Source organism: Siniperca chuatsi, linkage group LG3, assembly GCF_020085105.1.
Source record: "Siniperca chuatsi isolate FFG_IHB_CAS linkage group LG3, ASM2008510v1, whole genome shotgun sequence".
In the NCBI taxonomy this organism is placed as follows: domain Eukaryota; kingdom Metazoa; phylum Chordata; class Actinopteri; order Centrarchiformes; family Sinipercidae; genus Siniperca; species Siniperca chuatsi.
In genome coordinates, this window is record NC_058044.1 from 29,864,711 (window position 1) to 29,887,607 (window position 22,897).

Genomic DNA, 22,897 nt, shown 5'->3' on the forward strand with positions numbered 1-22,897 from the left:
ATGGCTGTTTTAACTGTATGTTGAGTACATGCCAGATGTATACAACTTTGAAGTGCTGGGTACAAAATATACGGGAAAAACCATGAATGCTTTTTGTATAGGCTGTTGTGATCTGGCAACAACAATGGAAAAAATGCTATAATCTTTGTCAGTATTGATGACTTTTTCTCTGTATTCTAAATACACATTCTACAAGTCTTGATTTCATAAGATGAAGGCAAAGAGGGAACACCAGTCAAGAATTAAATCTCCAATATACACAGTGTTACCAGGTTATTTGGTACACCTGTACAATCTAATGCAAAAAATCACATTTTTTGTGAAGGTCTTAATGGTTAGTATTTGTTGACACTCATCCATGTTCATTCAGCTCTATGGTAATTTCAGTCTGTCCTCACCAGAAAGACAACAGCATCCGTTCAAATACTTGAACACTTGAATACTTGAGTTTTCCTAAGCGACCTCTTGTGGTCATGCATCACATCTCAGAAGCAAAGGTGGGAGTAGCTCGGCGTTCTAGTCCAACAATTCTAAAGGAGGTACAAAGTGTCTGACTTTGACACTGGAGACCGCGGTTTGCATCCTGTCTTAAACCTACAGTCAACTTTTCACCATGACCATGATCTTTCCCTAAACCTAATCAAGTAGTTAACCATAAGTAGTTTTAGCTGCCTAGACTTAACCCAAACTTAATCACAGAGGTGGCAGATTAGAAAACGCATTTTTCACAGTCATGCCATATGCTTTTTGAAAGGCACTGACAAATAATATTGTCCTGCCGATAACCACAGAGGCATCACATAAGAAAACGCTCACCTGGGTTGTTTTGGAAGGCAAGGACCTATTTTGACATCTAGGACTTGTTGTGTTGATGTTGTACTGGATCACATTATATAGAGAGGGGTTTCTAATATTTTGTCCACCCCCATTTACATCCATGAGGGAAACAAAGTATTAGAAAAACACAAGCTTGAAAAAGTTGTATTGGATTGCATTAGATCCTGGAGGTGTACCAAATAAACTGGTAACTCGGTGTAATTTCCCCCCACAAAAGCTTGTAGCCTAATGTTATGTAACAACTTATCCACTTGAGTAATTTCACATACAGAGCCCTTTTCTGAACATCCCACCTGCTCTTAATGTCTCTGATGAAAAATTCCTGGCCTCTGGATGTTACCTTGGTTATCTATGTTTAATTAGATTAGAGATGATAGCGGCATCACTTACCTCCTCTTGACGGATAAATGGACTCTATCTCAATCTTATCAGGCCTTTCAGAGCTGCAGCATTGCTTCAGCCAAGAGTGAAGGCCAGCAGGTCAGTGTGCCGGCAAAGGAGGGATGATGTCACTATCTGTCATACTAGTATCAACCACTGACAGATTTATGAGTGTGTGTCATTGAACATTCATGTTGGGGGAATTGGTCTTGGGCTGTGTGAGCATGTTGCCTGTGAGTTTGTTGGTACTACAAGCACATGCCATTACAGGCAATTAATTGGCATCGATTGTTTCAAGTGCTGAAAAGATTAGTAGAGTCATTGATTAGTCACTTGATGGAAAATTGTTGACAATGTAATCGATTAATCTTGTGTCATTTATCAAGCAAAAATGGCAAACATTTGGTAGCTGCAGCTTCTAAAATGTGTGGGATTTGTTGTTTTATTTCATTGTAGTTGAATATCTTTGGGTTTTGCACTGTTGGTTGGACAAAACAAGCTAGTTGAAAATGAAAACAAATAGTTTTAACTTTGCCTTTCTTCTCTTGGCAGGTTTATCTCATCAATGTCACCTACTCTGACAACACCTCCCACATCATCTACAGAAGATACAGCAAATTCTTTGACCTACAGGTAATCTTCCCTCACGCATGTACTCCCCTGCATGTTCCATGCGGGGCGTGTTTGTATCAAAATCCCTAATTCCATTGCTGCTGATGTATTTTGAACATGTCAACCCGGTGAACTTGCAGCATTGTTGTGTATAGATTAACGTGTAAGCCTCGTGACTGTTTACTGCCACCGAGTCTATGCCCGTGTTCTCCACACCTCGTCGCCTCAATGAATCAATGTGTGTGTTAGTAATTGGTCGGGGAGCAGGGGAGACATGGTTTGTATCCCGTAGCCTCGTAGAGATGCAGCAATGCACTGCATCTCTCTCTCTCTCTGCTCTCTCTATATCTCTCCCCCCCCCTTCCTCTCTCTCATCTCATCTCTGCCTTACCCTCAAAATGTCAGGGAGCTGACAGGCCTTTTTTATAGTACAAGCAAGAAATCCACAGGGAAGGTAATGTACCATGCTGTATAGTGGGTCGCCGTTAGATTCTCTAGTGCAGGCTGCTCTGATGGGTGGGTTCTTTAGATATAGTCGTATATGGAGGATGTCTTTTTCTCTTTTCTTGACTTGGCTTTACTTTCATGTCTAAAGTGTCAAGTTCTTTCTTCTGGACTCTATTTATTTTGGAACGGAGCAGGAGTTGCAGAGAAAAGCCTGCCCTGTGTCTCTCAGATTGACTATTCCATACTGAGAGAATGCTTTTGGCCCTTGCAACCTCGGCCCACTGCAAGCTGATACCATATGTATATTGGACCAGAGGTCTCCAGGTCACTGGTAAATATGAAGGGGCCATAGTGAGAAAGTTACAGGGGGCACATCTCAATAGCCCCAGTGTGCTAGTCCAGCAGGAAAAAAGTCTCAATCAGTGGAGGAAAGGTCCTTTCTGAAAGGTCCCATTGATAACCAGTGGGGCAGTGTGAGGCGGAAAATAGACCCCCCCCTGCATCTGATTACTGCCAATGTGGAATAAAAGACAGAGGTAGAATAATAAAAACAGAAAAGCAAGCAAAGTATGCCTGAATGTTCCACCGTTCTGGAAAAGTCAGAGACAAAGGTACGTGGAGTGGATATGTGTCTTCCTCCTGATATTCAGCCCCTCGCGTACGCAAGCGTGGTCCTCAAATTGCTCGGGAGGAAACTAATGAACCTTAATGGTTCATGGATGGCTTGGCACAAAATCACTCCCCTTCAGCAGCAGCAAGATTGATTTTGTTAGCTTTGTCAGATGGCACGGGGCAAAGTTCACCCAACTTGGCCTGGCTGCTGTTAAGCGAGTTCCATTGTGAAAATCCCTTGCTACATATTTCTAGGATTTACCAGATGTCCCTTTTAACACACTGCAATATATCACCACCTGCACTTCACCGCTCACGTCTTACTTTGCCTGGTTCTTTGATGTTTCCATTTGCACTGTGATATTCATGAATGAAACCACCACTGGCAATACTGACAGACCATCTTTCTAATAATCAGTAATCCTCTATCTCTGCCGGTATATGGACCGAAAGTAAAGTTCTCTTTGCCAGCCTTTGATCTTGCTAGATTCCTTTGATGGTCCTGTTTGAGCCCATTGTTTTCAGAGCAACCTGGAGCCTCTCCTGTCCAAACATTTATCTGGTGCAGAGACCCTGCTGCTCTCAGCAGCCCTGCTAACCCTCGGGGAGAAAAACATGGATGGTTGCTCTGAAACTGTTGGAGAGCGCTTTAACCAAAGCTTTGGCAAGGACTGCTGAGGATTACAAGACTGTTTCCTAGTAATAACCAGAGCAGGCCGCCTTCCTGGAAACATACTGGCCCTGGTTCTGGGCTGGTGTGAAGAATGAGAGGGGCCACAGACATTGCTTTGACTGACTTTGTTTAGGTTTTGTCCCGAAAACCAACCCTTTGTGTTCTGAGTTTGATGTACTGGATGTAACACTCTTTCTGTATCACCCTTAAAAAGCTTTACACATACTTGCCTTCTGCCAACACCTCCTAGGAAATTATTATAACTTGAATGGATCCAGTCACATGTCCTTCAGTTCCAAAGTGTTTCTGCCAGCGTGAAGCCAGCGATGTAGAGAATGTGTTAAGGTAAAAATAATAGGAGCCATATTAGTGCAATTTAGTGGCCCTCTGTGAAAAACAAGTCATTTACGGCTAATAGAATGAATATATTAATATATTTGCTTGAATTGCACTGTGGGGAGCCATTTTGTCTGTGCGTTTTTATTCTGTTAAGAATGGGTTGGATCTCACACTGCCCACTTCTTTAGGGTGAAAGTCGCTCCTTTCTCTCTGCCATCCTTTGCCATCGTCTTTCCATTCATTTTTTATTTGACGGTTGTTTGGGACCTGGAACCTCTGGAACCTCCATTCCGCTGGAATCAATTACAGGCAGGGAATGAGGAAGACAAAAGCAAATCAAGACAGACAGAGGCTTGTACGTACACATACCTGCCACATCAACACATGTCACCTAAATACTCATTCATTGGCTATTATCCATCTCCACACCCTTACATATTTTCTGCCCCCCCACCCACCTGTTTGTCCACTAAAGAACAGCTCATCTTCCTTGTCAGGATGTGACTGGCTCTTCTTGGCTGCTCTGCTGCGCACTGATGTGGTTTTGTCTCAGCCAGAACTGACTAGTGAGTCAAACAGCGTGTCCTTCCGTCAGACGTAGACTGCCCAAGTTACTCATCAGAAGGGAGGAAATCGGGACAGGGAGAGGAACAGGTCAGCCGGAGGGCCGGGGAGGAAATGGAGCAATGAGGAGTTAGAGTAAGATGATGATGATGATGATTGCGGCGCTGATAATGAGGCAGAGGAGGACAGTGATGAAGGATATGAAATTGATTATGGTTATGTGGATGACAGCAATACTTGTGGCGTTGATGATTAAGATTCATGCTGTTGATGCTGACGACACTGATGATGCAGAAGAAAAAAGCAAAGATATTGTGGGTTTCTTCAGGGTCACTTATTACAAAGAAGGCTGAAAAATCATGTTTCAGGAACCTCTGAGGAGTGGGTGATTGTGCCCTGGGTGTCCTTGGGCCCCGGGCGAAGTTGGTATATTTAAAGCTGCGGCATGGCTCACCATCTGAAAGGACAAGCTCTGACTCACGCTTTTTACAAGGGCCTTTGGTTTGTATTCTGCCTGCACGCGCACACACAAACCCTCTCTTTTCTTTTTCCAAGTCTGCCCTCGTATGAGCCTCCCTACAGCAACTGAATATTTAGTTCGGGGAGATTTTAATGTTACATCAGTCCAACATCCCCTTTACCGTTTTAAGTGTATCTTTGAAGAACCAATAGATGATGTTGATATTTTGCTCAGAGAGTCAGTCTCAAGGTCGATATTCAGTCCTTTTGGAAATAGCTTTACGGATGCTAGCAGCAGGCTTTCGGCAAACAACATGTTATGTTCAGTGCAGAAAATTATACAGAAGCTTTGGTCAAAGCACTTGAAAAGAAGGTCACTGAATTGGGAATCTCTAACCTCTAAGTGGGCTGTTTGATGGAAACATATGTCTAGACCACAAGGCATTATCGGTATGCCATCCTCGAGGATAAATTGCTGAATAGCCAGGCCACTAGCTCAGCCTATTTGCCCTTGAGGTGTTCTGTAAACGTACTGTAACTCAACTGAATGAGGGAGCCCATTGTTTCAGGTCGAGGATAAAGAGCTGTTTTATTTAATTTATGGGTGTGTGTGCGAGCGAGAGAAGAGCAGGAAACATAGTTTTTAGCCCCTGATGAGAGGCAGAGGAAGGACACCTACATGCCAAACACAGGACCTGTTCTTGTGAGTAACAATCAGGCACTTGACAGGATGGCCCAGGCCAGGTCCTCACTGGACTGGGAGCAGAGGGGGGAAAGTATGCAGTGTTTCCCACAGCCATGGCGAAGGGATCAGGAGAGTGGGCTAAATTTAGGATGAATGAGCACAGTTTACCCATTTGTGGGACATTTCCCTGGCTCAGAAAACTTACCAGTGTGACTGTGAGTTGACTGGGACACATTCAGGGAATCAGAGAGACAGACAGACAGAAGGATAGAGAAGTGTGAAGACTTGTCAGAGGAAACTTGAGAATTAATGTAAGATAGCGGGCCCAAGAAAAGGACGTTCATAGGAAGATGTGAATAGAAAACCTAAAAAATATTCTAGAGAAAGAGATGACAGTTGAAACAGTTTTGAAAACCATCCCTGCTGAATACAATGCTGCAGGCTAGTTAATCTCAAAGCAAGATACAGGGGCTTGTAAAACCAAACTGGTTGCCAAAATAAACATTAGCTTTTTTATTACTAAAAAGCAACTAGAGAGCATATACCTGACAAGGCTGCATGATTTGTTAATTTAATGGTACAAAATATTTCGATTTTTTTTTTTTTTTTAGATCTGGATCTGCATAAAAAAAGACAATAGTAGGATACGTATGCCATGTTATGTGCAGTAGTTCATGACTAAATTGGAAAAATGTTTAAAAATATGCAATGTTAGAAATCCTTTAAAGAAGTTCACACCAAATTTCTTTGCACCAAATTTCTGTTAACAAGTTATCGAGATACCTCGCTCACAAACAGACAAATGGGAGTTTAAACGTCTATTTGGTGGGGATAAAACTTCCTTAAGAGATACCTGAAGCACCAATCAATATTTTAATGTTAACAATGGATCAAAAGTGTAATATGGTAGGGGTCGCTCATAGTGACGAACCCACAGCAAATTAATTAGCGTCTAGCTAGTAGTAACACAGTGGGGCATTTAGCAGCTAAGAGCTCCTCAAGAGTTGGTGGAGACCAAAACAGAGTGAAGAGTGAACTTGGTTTTGTCAGATTGCCAGAGACATGTTAATATCAATGTCAATGTCAAATTGATTTATATAGCACATTTAAGACAACCACCGTTGACCAAAGTGCTGAACAGAAAAAATACCAAATAAACGCACATAAAAGTTAATAACAAATACATAAAAAAAAAAGCCACATATGAATGCTAATGTTGCTCTGTGTCTGCTGGATGTGTAAATAGGCAGTTGTTTGCAGTGGCATGTTTAGGTTGGCCTCTTCGAATGTGTGGAGAAGAGGGGAGGTGGTGTTCCTCTCTGGGCTTGTGTTCTTTGTGTCGAGGTGGAGAGTTCCCTCCCAATGACCGGCAGCCTCTGTATGTAAGGGCATGGAGGCCGAGGATGGGAGTTCAGTTATTCTCTATTTTCATGTCTTTTTATGACTCTTCCGTTTCTGACTTTTTGGTGGTGGTAATTACCATATCATTTGATTACATACAGTGTACTGAACAGATGAAGTATGCTTATATTCCCCCTGTTTGCTTCCTCTGTTTACACTGCTGCCTGTTGTCTGGGGATGTATGTAGCAGCTGACAAACTTCCGCTCTTGCTCTCAATCTGTGCCTGTCTTGTTTTCTTTCCCTCTCTGCGCCCTCATGTTTCTGTTCAGGTCGAGGTCTCCTCCACCCGAATGGGATGGTGAGGAGAGTTGAAAACGTTTGAGTGCGCCTAGACATCTTTGGCACCTGTACTTCACACTGAACATTGCTCAAGGTTTTTTTTTAAATTTTTCATTACATTTCTAGCTAATCCTCCGCTGCCTTTGTTCACCATTTGATAAATCACACAGTATTTATTTTTTACTCTTACTGAGTATCTTGTTCAGAGAGGGCAGGGTTGGGTTTTCTGCACGTCTGGATATTGTTGAGCACAGAGCATCTTGCACTGTTGACTGACTGAAGGACAGATGTTTTCAGCGCAGTGATGAAAAGGAATATGCAACTGTAAGTGAATTCATGGATCAACAATAACATGTTCATATGTCTGTTATAGCTCTTACATGCATTCAAACATCAACATATTCTAAATAGTCACTTTTTAAAGCCACTATATGTAGCTTCCAAAAAAGTCTATCTTTGGCGCCAACAATGGTAGTATCCTTCCTAGACTGCTCGCACACACACACACACACACACACACACACACACACACACAGAAAAAATAAATGGCAGCTTAATGCATGTTGTCCAATGCAGAGACAACATGATGCAATAAGTAAAAACATTAAGCTACATGTGGCTGGACATACAGAAACATGAAGCCGTCAGGAAATCCCCTAAAATGCATAGCATGTATCCTTGAGGTTTAACAGATGTGTTGCGTGTATTTTCTTCCCCATAAAACATTTGCAAAGCCAATTTTGTTTTAAATCGTGGTTTGTTAGCTTGCAGTCTTCTTCTTTACTGCCTTTGTTGGCACATGGCGTTTCTCGGCGGGTTGCCACCACCAATTGTCGATTAGCAGAACAACGTGAAACCAGCAGGAATGTGTATCGCGATCTCTGCGTATATGTGCGTCCTTGTACAAAACAGGCCCACCCGTAAAACATTGGTCCATAGCGCTACTAGTGGTCAAAAACTCCACAGAGTACCTTTAAGACCCACACAGGTTTGACCTGGGAACACTGAGAATGAGCGACAAATAGGCCACACCAATTTTCACTAGGATTGTCTCATTCTCCTACAAACAAAAATGATGCATTACCATAATTTCAAAGATGCTAAATTACAAAAATTATACATATAGGCTTCGACGTTTGAGTGAAAAATACGTCTTTTTGGAAGGCCCCAATATTATTTTCTTCCTTGGAAATTAAATAATTGTCTATTAAAGTGTAACTGCACCCCCAAATTCTGCTACCTCCCTCCCTCCCTCCCAGCATATTTAAAAAATGCAGCAGAGGGCTGCAGGACAAACGTTGTAGGGGACGTGGCCTCGTGTGTGCCGCGGGAGGTAAGGAGACACCGACCAGCGTGAGCGACAGACAGCTAACCAGCCATGAGCAGCTGCTGTCAGACTCTGTGTCCACGCTGGAAACACACTGGACCTTTGACAGTCCGAAGCACATTCATGGCTCTCTGTAAAAGTTTCTGTGTGGTACCTGTGTTGTAGCTAAGCTAACGATAGCGACTCTGAGAGGCTCTCCGGTGAGTGTGTGTGTCTCTGGGGGAGTGTCAGTACCTGAACAGTCTGTTGACATCCCTCTCCAGGGTGGAGAGAGTCATTGTTGCAGTAGGGGAGGGGGGTGCTTCTGGGGTATATTCCATATCAGAAGAACAGAGCTGTTGAGTCACTGTCACATCGTTACACCAGCCACTGCTGATGTAAAAACAGATACCTCTACCTTTTGTTTTGCTGGAAAGTTCTGTGTCGAGAGTCCGGTATCGATCCACACAGCTACATCTTACGTTTTTCCTCATCAGTAGCTGAAGTTTATCCAGTTTATTGCACAGTGAACGCATGCTGGAGAGAAATATTCCCGGTAACGGTGTGCGAAGTGCACCGGCACGTTTCCCTCTCCTCCGGCGTTTCACTGCATGAGCAAAGGTGAGCGCACCTTTGACCAGAATGTCCAATGATTCCACTGATGACGGCAGGAAAAAACAGAGTAGATGGTGTGTTGAGCCATTTTTAACCCATGAAATGCAGATTTTCATAAATTTGGTAAGAATGTCAATTGATACCCGCATTGATGTGTTTCATCACAGTACAATCATAATTTAGTTAACAGCTCAAAAACATGTTTAAGTGTGCAGTACCTCTTTAATGATTTATATCAAGTACTGCTTTTTTTCTGACTGATTGATGACTACAATGTGGTGTTTGACACGTAACACAATAAATGTCCAAAAGGCAATACCAGGCAAAAACCATGTATTTGAAAGTAAATCAAGCATCCCTGTGTTTTTGAACCTACCTGACACTATCTGTGTTCTCCTGATGTCCTGAAACCCCACCCATCTGGCATTCCAAACATGTTAAAACAAACTTCTGCAAATGATTATTGCTGATAGTGCAGAATCCATGAACTGCCTCTGCTTATCTACAGTATCGGTGGCAATGGCGAGTCCCAGTCCAGCCAATGCCCTGCCTCACCTCTTTTTCTGTGGGTTAATGAACAGTGATTGGGTAAACAGCAGGCTGGACAGGATAGACAGGACGAAGGCATTTAATGCCACCTAGTCGAGTTGAAAAAGAGAGAGACTCGAAACCGAGATAGAGATATGCAGAGACAAGAGATGAGAGCAAGGGCGTAGGTGTGCATACGGACGGTAGAGACACATCCCTACCAGTATTTTGGGAGGACAGAATTGTCCCTACCAATATTTGAGCAAACTCGTTCGCATTATATTTGGAGTGAATTCATATGAGATCATTCCAATGTGCCCTCCCAGAGGCTACGTCAAATTATTGGCCGAGATACATGTGACTATTGCTTAGCACGTCCATATGCTGTTGTTATTTAGCCTTTCTGAGGCTATTGCATGGTTAAATCAGTGAATTTTATTATATGAAAAAAATTGCCCCTTTGCAATTTTTAACAGCCCCCTCAGTCACTTCATCCGAGGGGGGGTGGTGTCCCTACCAAAGCTGAGACCAAACCTACGCCCTTGGATGAGAGTTTCCGCTAGATTTCAAAGCTTAAACTCAGGTGTCTATCTCCTCTCGTCCTGCTGTCTCCATCAGTCTTTTCCCTATTTGTCTTTGGCTCCCTCCACACATCGTCTTCCCCCCTGCCTCACACACTTTTTCACGTTCATATCTCAGTCCTACAATTTCTCACCCTATCTCTCCCCCCCACTGCTCGCATATCTCTTTCCTCTCCTCCATCTGTCTCCTCAGAAACCCTTCTCCGTCTCTCCCACCTTCACCCGCCCACCAACACCCCCTCTGGTCTCTTCTGAGCTAGTTTTCCCTGGCTAATCTGCCACAACCTGCACGTTCGTGGGGTCAAGTGCATTATCTTACAGAGCTACAGGCTACAGAGGTTTCTGTTATGGGTTTCTATGTAGGCTGTTTGACATGCATGTATTTTATTTGTTAGTGTGTGCACATGTGTATGTGTGTGTGTTTGTGCGTGGGTGTATGTGTGATGCATTACTGGTGTTTCTCCTGATTAGCCAGGCAGTCTGTCTGTTACATGATGATCCAAAATCATTTTAGCCAGACAGTGTTGCTGGTTTTTTGGTTGACATTCCTGAGTTTCAGTTAGCATTTCTAGTTTGGTTTCTGTATTTACTGAACAAATGTTCTAGTAGTGGGAATTCTGTGTGGTGTCTGCTCTTCTATGGGTCAGATAAATGTCAGTCATGCTCTGCCAGGAAAATTGGAAGCTCTACAGCAGACTTCTGGTGCTAGGCCTCTGGTTGTTTGGACAGAACAGAATTGGGTTTTTTTAATTACCATTTAAAGAAAAGAATACATTCAGAACAGGATTAGATTTTTTTTAGATTTTAAATATAACTAAATGTTTCTAGAGCTGCAACAGTAAAGTTTACAACAGCAAAGTCACTATATACTCAATAATATTTCAGTGGCAACATATTTAAAATGTCAGTAAAAAAAACCAACTAGTTTCAGTTTCAGTAAATAAATAATATTCTTGACAAAGTACTGAGTGCCGTTTAGAAAGAACACACATCAGTCAGTATCAGTCCTTCCTCCTGTCCTCTGTCCTCCTCCCTCTGCTGCTGCTGTGATTCACCTGCGGGTACTGCTGGTAGAGGGAGGAGGGGCTGGTTTGTCTCAGCCAGCAGCTAAGTTTACAAGAATTTGCCAAATTTTAAGATTTGTGGCAAACTAAGAGGCTGACTGACTGGGAGGAAGCTTTGCTAAAGCCACGGCGCAAAACACAACGTTAGAGATCTTTTATGTTATTATGATAAGTGTAAAAATACTTTCGGTTCATTAGACTGTGGCAGGCCGCCACAGGTAATTAATGGGAAACACTGGTGGAGGTGCGCTGTTTTCATATGTCAACACTGTTTTCTAAATAAGCCAGCTTAGCGTGGAGGTAGTTCCAATCTTTCAAACTACAAAACTTAGCTATTAGCTAACTGCAGTCAATGATAGCAAACTGCAGAGTGTTTCTGTGAATCAATAAAACACTCTTTCACCTTGCTCTAGTTTCCTTGTCATTTAATAACTTGACATGGCAAGGAAAAGCAGCTAGTTTGTATTCACATTTTTCTTCTTTTTGGTTTGTCCCATTTTGTTTCCAGTGTTTTTGTCTTTCATGCTTTCTTTACTTCTCTCAGCCCACTCAAGGTTATATTCTAAACCTCACTTCTCATTTCCCTTCCACACCCTTATAAGTGTGGTCCATGGAGTGCATTGAGCACCAACTCACACACACACAGGAAGGGAACTGCCATCAGATGCACCCCTTTTGGGAGAGACTGTGGTTTGGCCACACTGCCCAAGGTTTGTCCTGGCTGTCAGCATGGAAACTCTTGAGACAGTCAGCATGGCTAAATTAGGTCCTATGCTACTCCGTTAGCGCTGAACCCTGGCACAGGTGAGAGTCCTTCCTCTGTGCCTTCGCCTGTAGTGAACTGTAAGTTGGCTGGCCTACAAACTCAAGCAGTGTGTGTAAGCCGACACTGTTCTCTTTCCCAGATTGAGGTTGCGAGCGCTCTGGAAAGTGAAGCTGTTGTTCGGTTGCTCAGGCAGAACTCAGGCAAGCAGCTGAGCTGGTAAATGGCCTGAAAATGCCACTGGAACATTTAGCCAGTGCTTCTATTAAATATGAAGGGAGGTTAAAAACTTTGTGGACAAATGAAGGGCAAAGCTCATAGGATAAAATGCTTGATTCTTCTTTGTTTAAATGTAATCGTGGTTGGCCCTGTTCTTGTTTCTCATCCCTTCAAAACTGCAATTTATTATGAACTAAATATAAATAGCCATCTCTGCCCTAATGCCTGTAAATTACAGTATGTGTGGTGAGAAGCAAACGCCTGCTCGTTTTTCATTCTCTTCTTCCCTTGTTTGCTCACTGGACCTATTCTGTCTTCAAGGGTTTCTCACCACTTGCTGTTTTATCTCTTTGATTAATATATTTTAAATGACTGTGTGTGAGTAAAGCATTCAGTTGTCTGATTTTTAACACCACTACTTCTGCTGAACTGGGGATATGGAGAGAGGGACATATGGGTTGTTCCAGTGGTTTGAAAACTCTGCATTTCCCTGCCAAAGTTTTTCTCCAGCAGGCAATGTTTTGCTCTGGCGCAGTGTTTTGACACACTTGGCAAACTGGCTCACGAGTCTTTAATTTGTTTCAGTGTGAGCACTTGGATGAAATTAAATTACGCTGTTTCACCAAAATCATTCATCAAAACCTTCCACTGCTATTTTTTATCGTTAACCTAAAGTTGGAAGTACAATACAAAATTGGTGATTAGAAATAGTGTGATTAATTGATCAATCAATTAATTGTGCCCCAGTCAAAGCCCATCCTCAGAGCCTTGTTCCAAAGGCCACAGCAGCCTGAGATTGGGGGTGAGGAATGAGCGACTGCGGACAGACAGAAGTTACCACATCCCTGCACCTGTTGTCCTATTGGAACTGAGGGGAGGGGAGCCTGAATCGCCACATGGGGCGTAACACCCCACAGTGTTGACATCTCCAGGAGAAAGCTCAAATTTTAAACACATCCAACCCCCACGCCACTCCCACACATGCATTCACTGCATAGAAGCTTGCAGGATATCATGTTCCATCCAAATATAATGTGCCAACCATGGGCAGTGATTTGTCCAGATCTGGTGCCAGGGTGCCAGTTTATATTTAGAGGCACAACTGTGAGTGATTGTGGCTGGAAAGGAACGCCCCCCCCCTCCCCTCGAGCCCAACTCAGACATCTGTCTCTCTGAAACTGAATACTGCTCGGCGCTAATGCATGTTGAGACTTGATTCATGTGCTCCATTAGTTTCTATCCTTGTGTCTTTAGGATTTCAGCTGTACTAAGAACGATGAAGAAAGTAAAAGTCGGTCCATAGATGCACTCCTCACGTGTCAAAGATTTGTGGTAATTTTTCTTCCAGAGCTTGTGTTCCGCAAGAAGAAAAAGGGGTCAGAGAGACAAGGGGGAAGCAACATATTTACATAACGGAGACGCGATATGTGTTGGCTTTATCATTAACTGTATGCTTGCTTGCAGAAAACAAGTAGAGCAGCAAGAGCAATGACCTTATCATGTCATGCCATGACACCGGTGAGAACAAGCATGCTGAGCCATGTGGCCTTGCTCACTATCACCATGTTGCTGTGGAAATGGCGTGAAGATCACATGGCTGGCTTGCCGTGCCTGTCATGAGTTGTTCCAATGCGCGCGCATGTTTATTTCCATTCCATTCTGGTCTACTACTGCGAAGCCCGGGGTAAACCCTTACAGTCACAATGACCACCAACAGGAAGTGAGGCATCAATCCACTGCACAATAACCGTATGGCAACCCCCAGACGACTCTCATAGTTCCTTATATGGAGGCTCTATTCTTAGCACATGTGCATGATATGCCTCCACATCTTTCAAGTTTCTGTAACTGAAACTAGGATAGATAAAAGGATCTCTATGGATTATACTGTATATAGCAGTTTGAAGAGAGTATTGTTCTTGAAGTGGATGTCGTGTTAATTAGTTGAGAAGCTCTCGTACAAAGATTTAGATTTTCAAACTGTCTTGGTGGCTTGGTCTACAAGGAATAGGTTCAAGTCTGACCCAAAACGAGTGCTGAAAGGATTGGCGATTAAAGTTGCAGTGCTAATCATTCTCTGGTACCAGCTAGTCAAATGTGAAAATAAAATAAAAAGGTTTTTAATCAATGTAAATTGAATACCTTTGGGTAGATCGTTGGTTGGACAAAACAAGCAATTTAAGATATCTCCTTGGGCTGTGGGAAATGATTCAATCTTACCTGGTCGGAAATGGTCCCATTTATTGCCGCGGGACTCAGGTTTTTGTCAATATGATCAGCACTCGAACGGATCTTAGAAGCCTCGCTATCGGCCCTGATTACGTGGTGCGTCATAATCGTGGTTTTTGGAGGTAAGATGGAGAGCCTCAACTGTGAAGTGCAGAGAAAATTAGCATGTATTGCTGCTATTTTCGACTGTGACTCACGCTGCTGCAGATGTTGTTGTCTCTCTATTCGGGTCTGTTCAGGTCAACTTCATTTTGGTCCAATTATCCTCTGGTCTATTCGGATTGGGTTTGACTATCCTCAGATCCCTTTTGGATCGGGTCTTTTTTTAACAAAGATACATTTATGCACGGGTAGGTTTTCCATGGTCCAAAATTTTGGAACCTGTATAGCGCCTTTCTAGTCTTTCCGACTACTCAAAGCGCTTCACATCACATTCACCCCCTTCACACACTGATGGCAGGTGCCAATTGCTCATCAGAACAAAGAAACTAACTCATTCACACACACACACACACACACTGAAGGCACAGCTCTTGGGAGCTGTGACATATGGGTGGGGGTAGGGCCAGGATCGAACCACCAACCTTCTGATTGGTGAAACCTCCAAATAATCTTAGAAACAAACACTAACTGATGAGATCTTAGAAATGCCCACCCTGTCATGTTTTGGTATCAGTTATGCATACAGAGAGAGTGATTTGTCTTCCTTTAATAATAATTATTTGACCCTTGCAATATTGCATTTCCTTTATATTTTTAAAGCTAATGCTCTTATCCAGAGCAATGTAGTCCAGCATTTGAATCTCCTTGAATTAAATGTTAAAAGCAAAAATCAACAACAAAATCCTGATCTCCCTGAAGGTGTAATGTGTAAGAGATTTGCAGAAAAGCTACAGTATTAATTGGACACATTACGTCATAGTAATCTGCGCTCACTCTGACAAGAGATCAAATAACCTCATCCACTTGCCTTTATTTATTTCTTTTTTTTTACCTGACTCCCAGCATTTACACCAGTGGTCCAGAGCTGCACAGCATCATCCAATCACGTCCCTTCACAACTCTTCTTCACACTCTCTCTATGCTGGTTACCAAGGAGACAGTGAAGTGAAGTCTGGGAAGTGGAGCAATGGTTTGGCATCAGTTTTTTTTATTTATTTATTTTCTTTCTCTTTCGACATCCTGTGAATGGAATATTTCCACCTGGACCAATGACTGTGTGTTTGTCATATTACAAAGTTAAGGAAGCAAGACACGAGTGCTGAGTGTTTCCTACACAGTGTGCAGCGTGCATGTAAAAGAGCACTCGTGTCACAGACTCTGTCACCTGATCCCCGCCGTCCCACCTGTTCTCACCACTTTCTCTCTCTGTGATCGCACAATTCCTGGCGGGATGCGAGCACGCTTCCCCTCGCCAGGAATCAGTCAGCAGCGACAGGAGAGTGTGTATTTTAGGGCGATCTTGAACCATCCGGAGACCGTTTGGAATAATGAGTTGACCTTAATCCAAGTGGGCCAATTCGGGCCGGACCGGTATTCTAAGTAGGAGGATGACTCGCTTAGTGTGTTGAACTCTGGGGAAAAAGTCAGCTGATTTAAGATGACATGGGCCGAGAGTTGGTATGTCAAGCCTTAGAGGTGCTTCTGTCCTTTCCAGTTCTTGCACCTGTACACACATGAACACACACACACACACACACACACACACACATATACATGCATGCTTACAGAACCATGCAGTCTTTGGCTTTGACTTTTCCCCCACCTCACATTCCACCTCATCATTCACTTTTGTTAGGAAAGCAGAAAAAAAAGGGTGCAGTCACTTTTTAAATCTGTGCTGCAAATTCAGCATCTGCTTCTCTGCTAAATGTTTGGTTGCTGGTCCATCATCCATCCGTCCCTGTGTGTCTGTCAGAGTGGGTTGTAAATTCAGCAGGATTTTTTTTTTTGTCCAAACAGCTGGGGTCTGATGCAGGTTTCGTTCTCTCGCCGCAGCACAAGTCATGGCATGGATGCAGAAACCCGGATGTCTCCTAGTCTTCCTTGGAGGACTAGGAGTTGGGGGGCTGGGAGAATCTGGATCATGACCATTGACTCTCTCTCTCCTGGTGAACTCTCCAGCCAAGTGGAACCGGGTAAAAAAGAAGACATGAGTTCAATAGAGAGGTGGATGCAGATTGACAGATGGACAGAGGGAACTGTGTCTGGGGACGGATGTGTCAGGAAGGGGATTTGAGTGTGTGTGTGTGTGTGTGTGTCTAGACGTCTCCATACTAGATGTCTTGAAGCCCCACCAGCCTGTTTGCTCACTTAGTTCCCCAGGGTCTTTTACAGCCCTTGGCCACCAGATACAGACACAACCGATGTCTCTTTCCTTTAATTATATTCCTTTCTGGGTTTCTGGTATGCATGTATACACACATTCTTCTTCACCTCCTCTCCATCTCTGATTACCGTAGGAAACAGTTTGCTGCAGTGCTGTACAGTATGTCTGCTAGCCCTCAGCATCTCCCCTCTGCTTTGCTTTTACTTTCTCTCTAATCCCTCTTTTGAATGATTTATTTGAAGGGTGAAACTGGGTAAACACAATAGGGCTGACACACTCATCTACACCCCCTTACCTCTGCTGCATCTCTTTCTCTCCCTGCCTCTCTCTTCTCCTTTCCTGCGTTGTCTCGATCTTCTCTCTCGTCTCTCCATCCTTTCTGCCTGCACCTTTAGCTCCAGTGTCAGCACTTCTCTTCTCACCATGTTTGCGTCGCCGTGCTTTATGAATAAATCAGAGCTCGTTTGACTCCCGTGAACCCTGCAGCTCACCGAGCCACCGCTGGAACCAAAGAAGCGTTGACAGGCTTTGATTTTCCGAATATGTGTGATACGCTCATATGGGTTTAGGATTAAGTGCATATGAAGGGTGTCATCCCCAAAACACTGCTCATCCACTTTGAAGGAAAAAGATCTTACTTGATGTTTCCTAGTCAAAATAAATAGTAAAGAATTTATTTATTTTTCCACAGGTCCCTTTCTTTCCATATACAGTAATAAACCTACTGAAATAGTCATATATCAAATGAAAGTAATACTAAGCATATTGCTTTGTGTCTGAGAGTTAAAAAAAAGATTGAGCTCAATTTCATGTCTCCATTAAATGGAGCTTGTGTCAGGACGTGGTTTCTATTTCTATATGTGTTAATGGAGTGGTTCAACATTTTGGGGAAAATGAGAGTTAAGATGAGAAGACTGATACCACTTTCGTGTTCGTGCCCAGCCGCGGTTCGCCTGGAAACAGGATGTAACTCCTCGTAAAGCCACAAATTGTCATTTTGACATTTGGTGGCTCTCTGCGTTTAGTTCCAGTTAAAATTCTAGCTGCAGAGCATTCTGACAAGCTAAGCTAATTGTCTCCTGGCTCCAGCACTATACTTAACATAAAGATATGAGATTGATATTGATCTTGTCTCACTCTCGGAAAGAAAGCAGATAAGCGTATTTCCCTTAATGTTGAACTTTAAAAAACCATAAAACTAAAAGTTTTTTTTCTCCTCCTCCTTCCATAGATGCAGATACTTGACAAGTTCCCAATTGAGGGAGGGCAGAAAGACCCAAAGAAGAGGATCATCCCATTCCTTCCAGGTAATAGCCTGCTCCAGAGCTCCAGTTATCCGAACAGGCTCCCAAATTAATAATGTATGGCTGGCACTAGCGCAGCATCAATATGAGCTGGTTACTGATGCCTGCTTGTGCTGCATGTGTGTGTCTGTATGTAGAGATGTGTGTGTGTTACCTGTTACCGCTGACAAGGCACTATCTGTGACTTTAAAGTCTCAGCTGGTTTGCATGCCTGTGTGTCTGTGTGAATTTTGGATCAATTTAAATTTTGTGTTTCAAACTGGAGGTTATGATTATGCATGCATTTGACCATTTGATCACATGGATATACAGTATGTGTGTGTGTGTGTGTGTGTGTGTGTGTGTCCGTCCTAGTAGCGTCTCTCCTGCTGTAAGTCATCTCCTGACATTCAGGCTCACGGCGACCTACACTACAGTGTGGCAGTGATCAATGATGGTGTATGTGGCAGTTCAGTGTCCGGGGGCAGAAGGGCTGACAGTGATTCTGCTAATCACACTGACGTCTTGTGTGTGTGTGTGTGTGTGTGTGTGTCATGCAGATTTCTGTAGGTTAGTTTGTGCTTAGGTAGGGAAATGCTCCTGTCTGTATAGGGCAGTTTATTTTGATAAACACTGTTTAAGCCTTGTGGCCAACACATGGTCCCATCATCTACTGTAAATGCTCTCTCTCTCTCTCCCCTCAAGCCCTCCTCCTCCTTTGAGTCTCTCTCTCTCTTGCTGACACACACACACACACACACACACACACACACACACACACACACATACACTCACAATGAAAACCAATTTGGAAACCGACCAAACACCCTCCTACCTCTTGTCTATGAAGCCAGTGGCGCCAGATGCAAACATTATTGGCTGTCTGCGTTTGTTTGAGGATGTTAGTTTCAGGATAAACTCCTCTGCCCTTGCTGTGTGAATTCATTACACTGCAGAATAATATTTCAGATAAAAGGTGGGCTTAGAACTAAACATTTTGCCATACACACAATAGAAATCATGAAACAACTTAATTTTGCTAATTTTTTTTGGTGTAGGGCTGGGTATTGAACCTCAGTACGGACCAAAATGTGTACATAGCAGCGCCACAGTATTGAAAACTGTCAAGTACCAAAGGCTGGCATGGAACACCTGTTCAGATTCTTAGTCCTGTTTACTTTAATCAGATGGTTCCTGATTTAAATTAAAAATGTGGCCAATTTTAGTTGATTTTATTTAGCCAAAAACCTTTGTAGCAACATTTAACATTTGAGAAGTTTGGCTACCTTTTGTTCAATGAAGCAATGTATCCAACTAAAAACTCAGGTAATACTATTTAAGAATTTTATATAGAGCTGAAATGATACAACAGAAAATTAATCTTCAACAATTTTGATAATCAAATAAACTTTTTTAAGTAAATAAAAAATTAAATGAAGATAAAAATGTCTGAATATTTGATGGTTTTCTTCGTCTTGTGTGATTTTACACTGAATATCTTCAGTTTTGGACTGTTGGTCGGACAAAACAAGCTGCCAAATGTTTAAATCGAGAAAATAATTGTCAAATGAATCAATGGCGCTGAATGAGAGAAACACAAACTAAATACTCAAGTGAGGGGAGATAACAAGACACAGGTACAACTAATAAGGGCGGGGCAAACACTCAACCAGGTGGGAGGAACACATGGCAGGAAGTGAAGTGATCTGCAACGAGTAGAGAGCTGAGTAACAAAATAAAACATGACATACTGAAGGAATAACTGACTAGGAAACAGGGCGGAAAGTATCACAATAATGAAAATGAATGTTAGTTGCAGCCCTAATTTTAAAACCCAATGGTAAAAACTTCCCTTTGGTTCTTTCTGACAGCTGTCCTCCCAATAAAACTACAGTCAACATCAGTAAAATTCTGTCTTGTCTCACCTTCATTCTCACCAACAGTAATGCTAATGCGCTGACAGCATATTTACTTGAAATCATCAGCAGGTCATATAAAGCACACTTGTCAGAAAGCCCTGATGGTGGTTGAAAATGATTATTTTGGAAACCTTTTTGTGTGTATTGTCAGTCATTAGCCAGGTGAATATGTAAAATGATCATTATGTTTGTTCTTGGTCATACTGCATAATTACAGCTCCTTAAATAGAACCTCCAAATGAGCTGATTATACAAGAAACACTCATCACTTTACACTCCTGAAACAGGACGCAGTACATACAGTTTGACGGGGGGGGGGGGGTCCTCGTGGTGTGACATTAATGTTCCCCTCGAGTGGGATGAGAGGAGGGCCTAAAATGCAGGATGTGTGTATAAATCCTATTTGTTATTTAGAAAGCCATGTCACAGGCAGAGGTCATGGAATCCATAGGGGGACATCTGGGGCCTTGAGTGTGGGACAGAGATTGCTTTGGCCATGAAGGATCACCACCGTACATTACTGGCATCTGCTGGTCGGCCTGGGTATTACATGAAGCAGTCAGCACTGCAAAATCAGCTTAAAATTGTTGTATTGTTCGGGAGGACTGTATGCATGTGTCAGCTATTTACTTCTCTTCTCCGTCTGTTGTCACCTCACTTTTCCTCTGTTTTCCTCCTCCCTCCTCCCACATTTTGATTTTTTTTTTTCTTTCTTTCTCCTTTTCCTCACCTTCAGGCAAAATCCTGTTCCGGAGGAGTCATGTGCGAGATGTGGCCATGAAGCGTCTGCGTTTCATTGACGACTACTGCAGGGTAAAGAGGCCTTACTGTCAACATCCTTCAATTCCCCATTTGACTCTGGGGAATGTCCCCCAGCCCGTGATGGGGTCAAATGCCACGGCCCGTATCGTCCTTTCACATGCTTTAAACATGGGACGTGAGACTTAGACACAATTGCAACATGAAAAGTCCTCGCAGTGATGAGCCGTGTATCTCAGCTATTCTGAGACATCTGAAGAGTCTGTAATGTGCTCTGACAATTCACTTTTCCGAGGCTGTGAAGCGCTCGGCTTGGTGGGGAAATGTTGTGCTCTTTTCCTGCTACAGTTGTTTATTTTCATGTGTGCCAAAGTCAGAAAAGCGGGGCGACCCAGTTGTGCGTCAAACTTCTCAGCCACTGCACTGTCATGAAACAGACTTTGAGCTCTTCCATTATTTCAAAGTCCCGCTCACTAACGACCTTATCCCCTCACTTGATACACTTTGGGGGGGAAAAAAGTGCCCCTCCAAATTAGCGTCCCCTTTCCCAAAAGAAAAAAGAAACCTTGAATGCGGCGGGCTTTTCGTCATTCTCCACTTCAAGGGAGAATGGCCTTATCACTTCCTGTTCTCTCTTATTAGTTTTTTTTTTTTAATTTATGCCAAATTCAGATCCTTTTCCCCGTCATGCTCTCCCCCCTTCCTTCCTCTTGGAACAAAGCCACACTAGCAGTAGGGGGAGGGTGCATTAAATCAAATTTGGGCTCTTTATGTTTGTCTCTATATGCACAATTAGGGAGCAGTATCGTTGGCCCGCATTAGGAAAGGTTAGCCACAGTATCTGCTCAGTAATTGGGACCAAAAGAAGTTTAAAAACCAAAAGCAATTACACACATCTGAAATGAACCTGACCCTTAGCTCAGCACAGGCAAAAGCTTCCTCATTACCCAAATAACCCGAAGCGCTCCTAATGTTTACAGTCGCTATAGCTAGCCTGTTTTTTTTGCCCAGCATCGGAGTGTGCCGCACTGTTTACTTCCTACATCCTGTTTGTGAGGCACACAACAGAGAGGAAGAGTAATTACCCAGTGTTCTCAAAGGATCCGCTCTCTAAAGATTGCAGGATGCTGAGTCCAGCCAGCGGTGGGTGCACAGCGAGATATGGCCTCTTCAATCACAACCACAAGGCTCTTTCAATAATATAGGATCTGATGAATGAAATATGAAGGTAGCTCAGACTGTGCCGATTTTAAATGAAAAGCCTACGCTGTACACATGTTGCATCTCCATGGTCCAGCACTCCGGTGCTGTACATGAGCTATTCCTTTGACGTTTATTCAGACATGTGATCATCTCTTTGACTGTAGTGTGGCTTTGTCAATGAACGTACGGAGAGTGAACAGTGGAGGAACGATTGTTGGTTACCTTTTGGTTGATCTATAACCAAGTAATCATTCACCCTAATTATATTGAGGTGATTCATACAGACCTCACTTGTAATACGAATTCCTCCAAAAACCAAGAAGAAAGCCTAAACATTCAAATCAATTAAAAATATTTTTAAAGCTGCATTAGTTGATTTATTTTTTTTGTTTGTTTACAACTTGGCCTCTTGGGGGCAGTGGAACAAGCTGTAACATCACTGATGTTACAGCTGGCGAATGCTTGCAAACAAATTGGCTATTCAGCAGACACGGAGCAAGTTTTAGCTGCGTTCTTCACCAACATGTTGTTCACTTTGTCTGCTTTTTGGTGCTAAACAAGTACAGAACGCGACTGATCGTCTCTCTCTAACCTCCCGTTCTCTCGCTGCCTCTCTCTCTTTAGGCGCTAGTGCGACTCCCCCCGCAGATTTCTCAGAGTGAGGAGGTGCTGCGCTTCTTTGAGACAAAAGCCGAGGACATCAACCCCCCAGTGGAGTGAGTGTCACACACACACACTGTGCATACACAAAGAAATGCCAAACGCATGTACACATACTGTATGTATAGACTAATCCACCATCTGATTTA

The 22,897-nt window shown here is 43.0% G+C and overlaps 1 protein-coding gene and 2 long non-coding RNA genes across 7 annotated transcripts in view; 1 reads left to right on the forward strand and 2 right to left on the reverse strand.

The window, feature by feature from the left end:
* sh3pxd2aa (SH3 and PX domains 2Aa) overlaps positions 1-22,897 on the forward strand; it is a 107,535-nt gene that overhangs the window by 13,575 nt on the left and 71,063 nt on the right. For all 5 annotated transcript variants that reach the window (XR_006377536.1, XM_044191246.1, XM_044191247.1 and 2 more), the window contains exons 2-5: positions 1,771-1,851; positions 18,156-18,231; positions 20,863-20,939; positions 22,713-22,804. Coding sequence is in view for 4 of the 5 variants with exons in the window: in XM_044191246.1 (XP_044047181.1) it covers positions 1,771-1,851; positions 18,156-18,231; positions 20,863-20,939; positions 22,713-22,804 (326 nt within the window). In the remaining variant the exon portion in view is untranslated. The remainder of the gene's footprint in view (positions 1-1,770; positions 1,852-18,155; positions 18,232-20,862; positions 20,940-22,712; positions 22,805-22,897) is intronic.
* On the reverse strand, positions 4,027-4,977 carry LOC122873916. The gene is made up of 2 exons (XR_006377537.1): positions 4,360-4,977; positions 4,027-4,194 (listed from the first exon to the last, which is right to left on the reverse strand). It is a non-coding gene; the product is annotated as an uncharacterized LOC122873916 (long non-coding RNA).
* On the reverse strand, positions 5,237-9,695 carry LOC122873917. The gene is made up of 3 exons (XR_006377538.1): positions 9,588-9,695; positions 8,852-9,254; positions 5,237-7,778 (listed from the first exon to the last, which is right to left on the reverse strand). It is a non-coding gene; the product is annotated as an uncharacterized LOC122873917 (long non-coding RNA).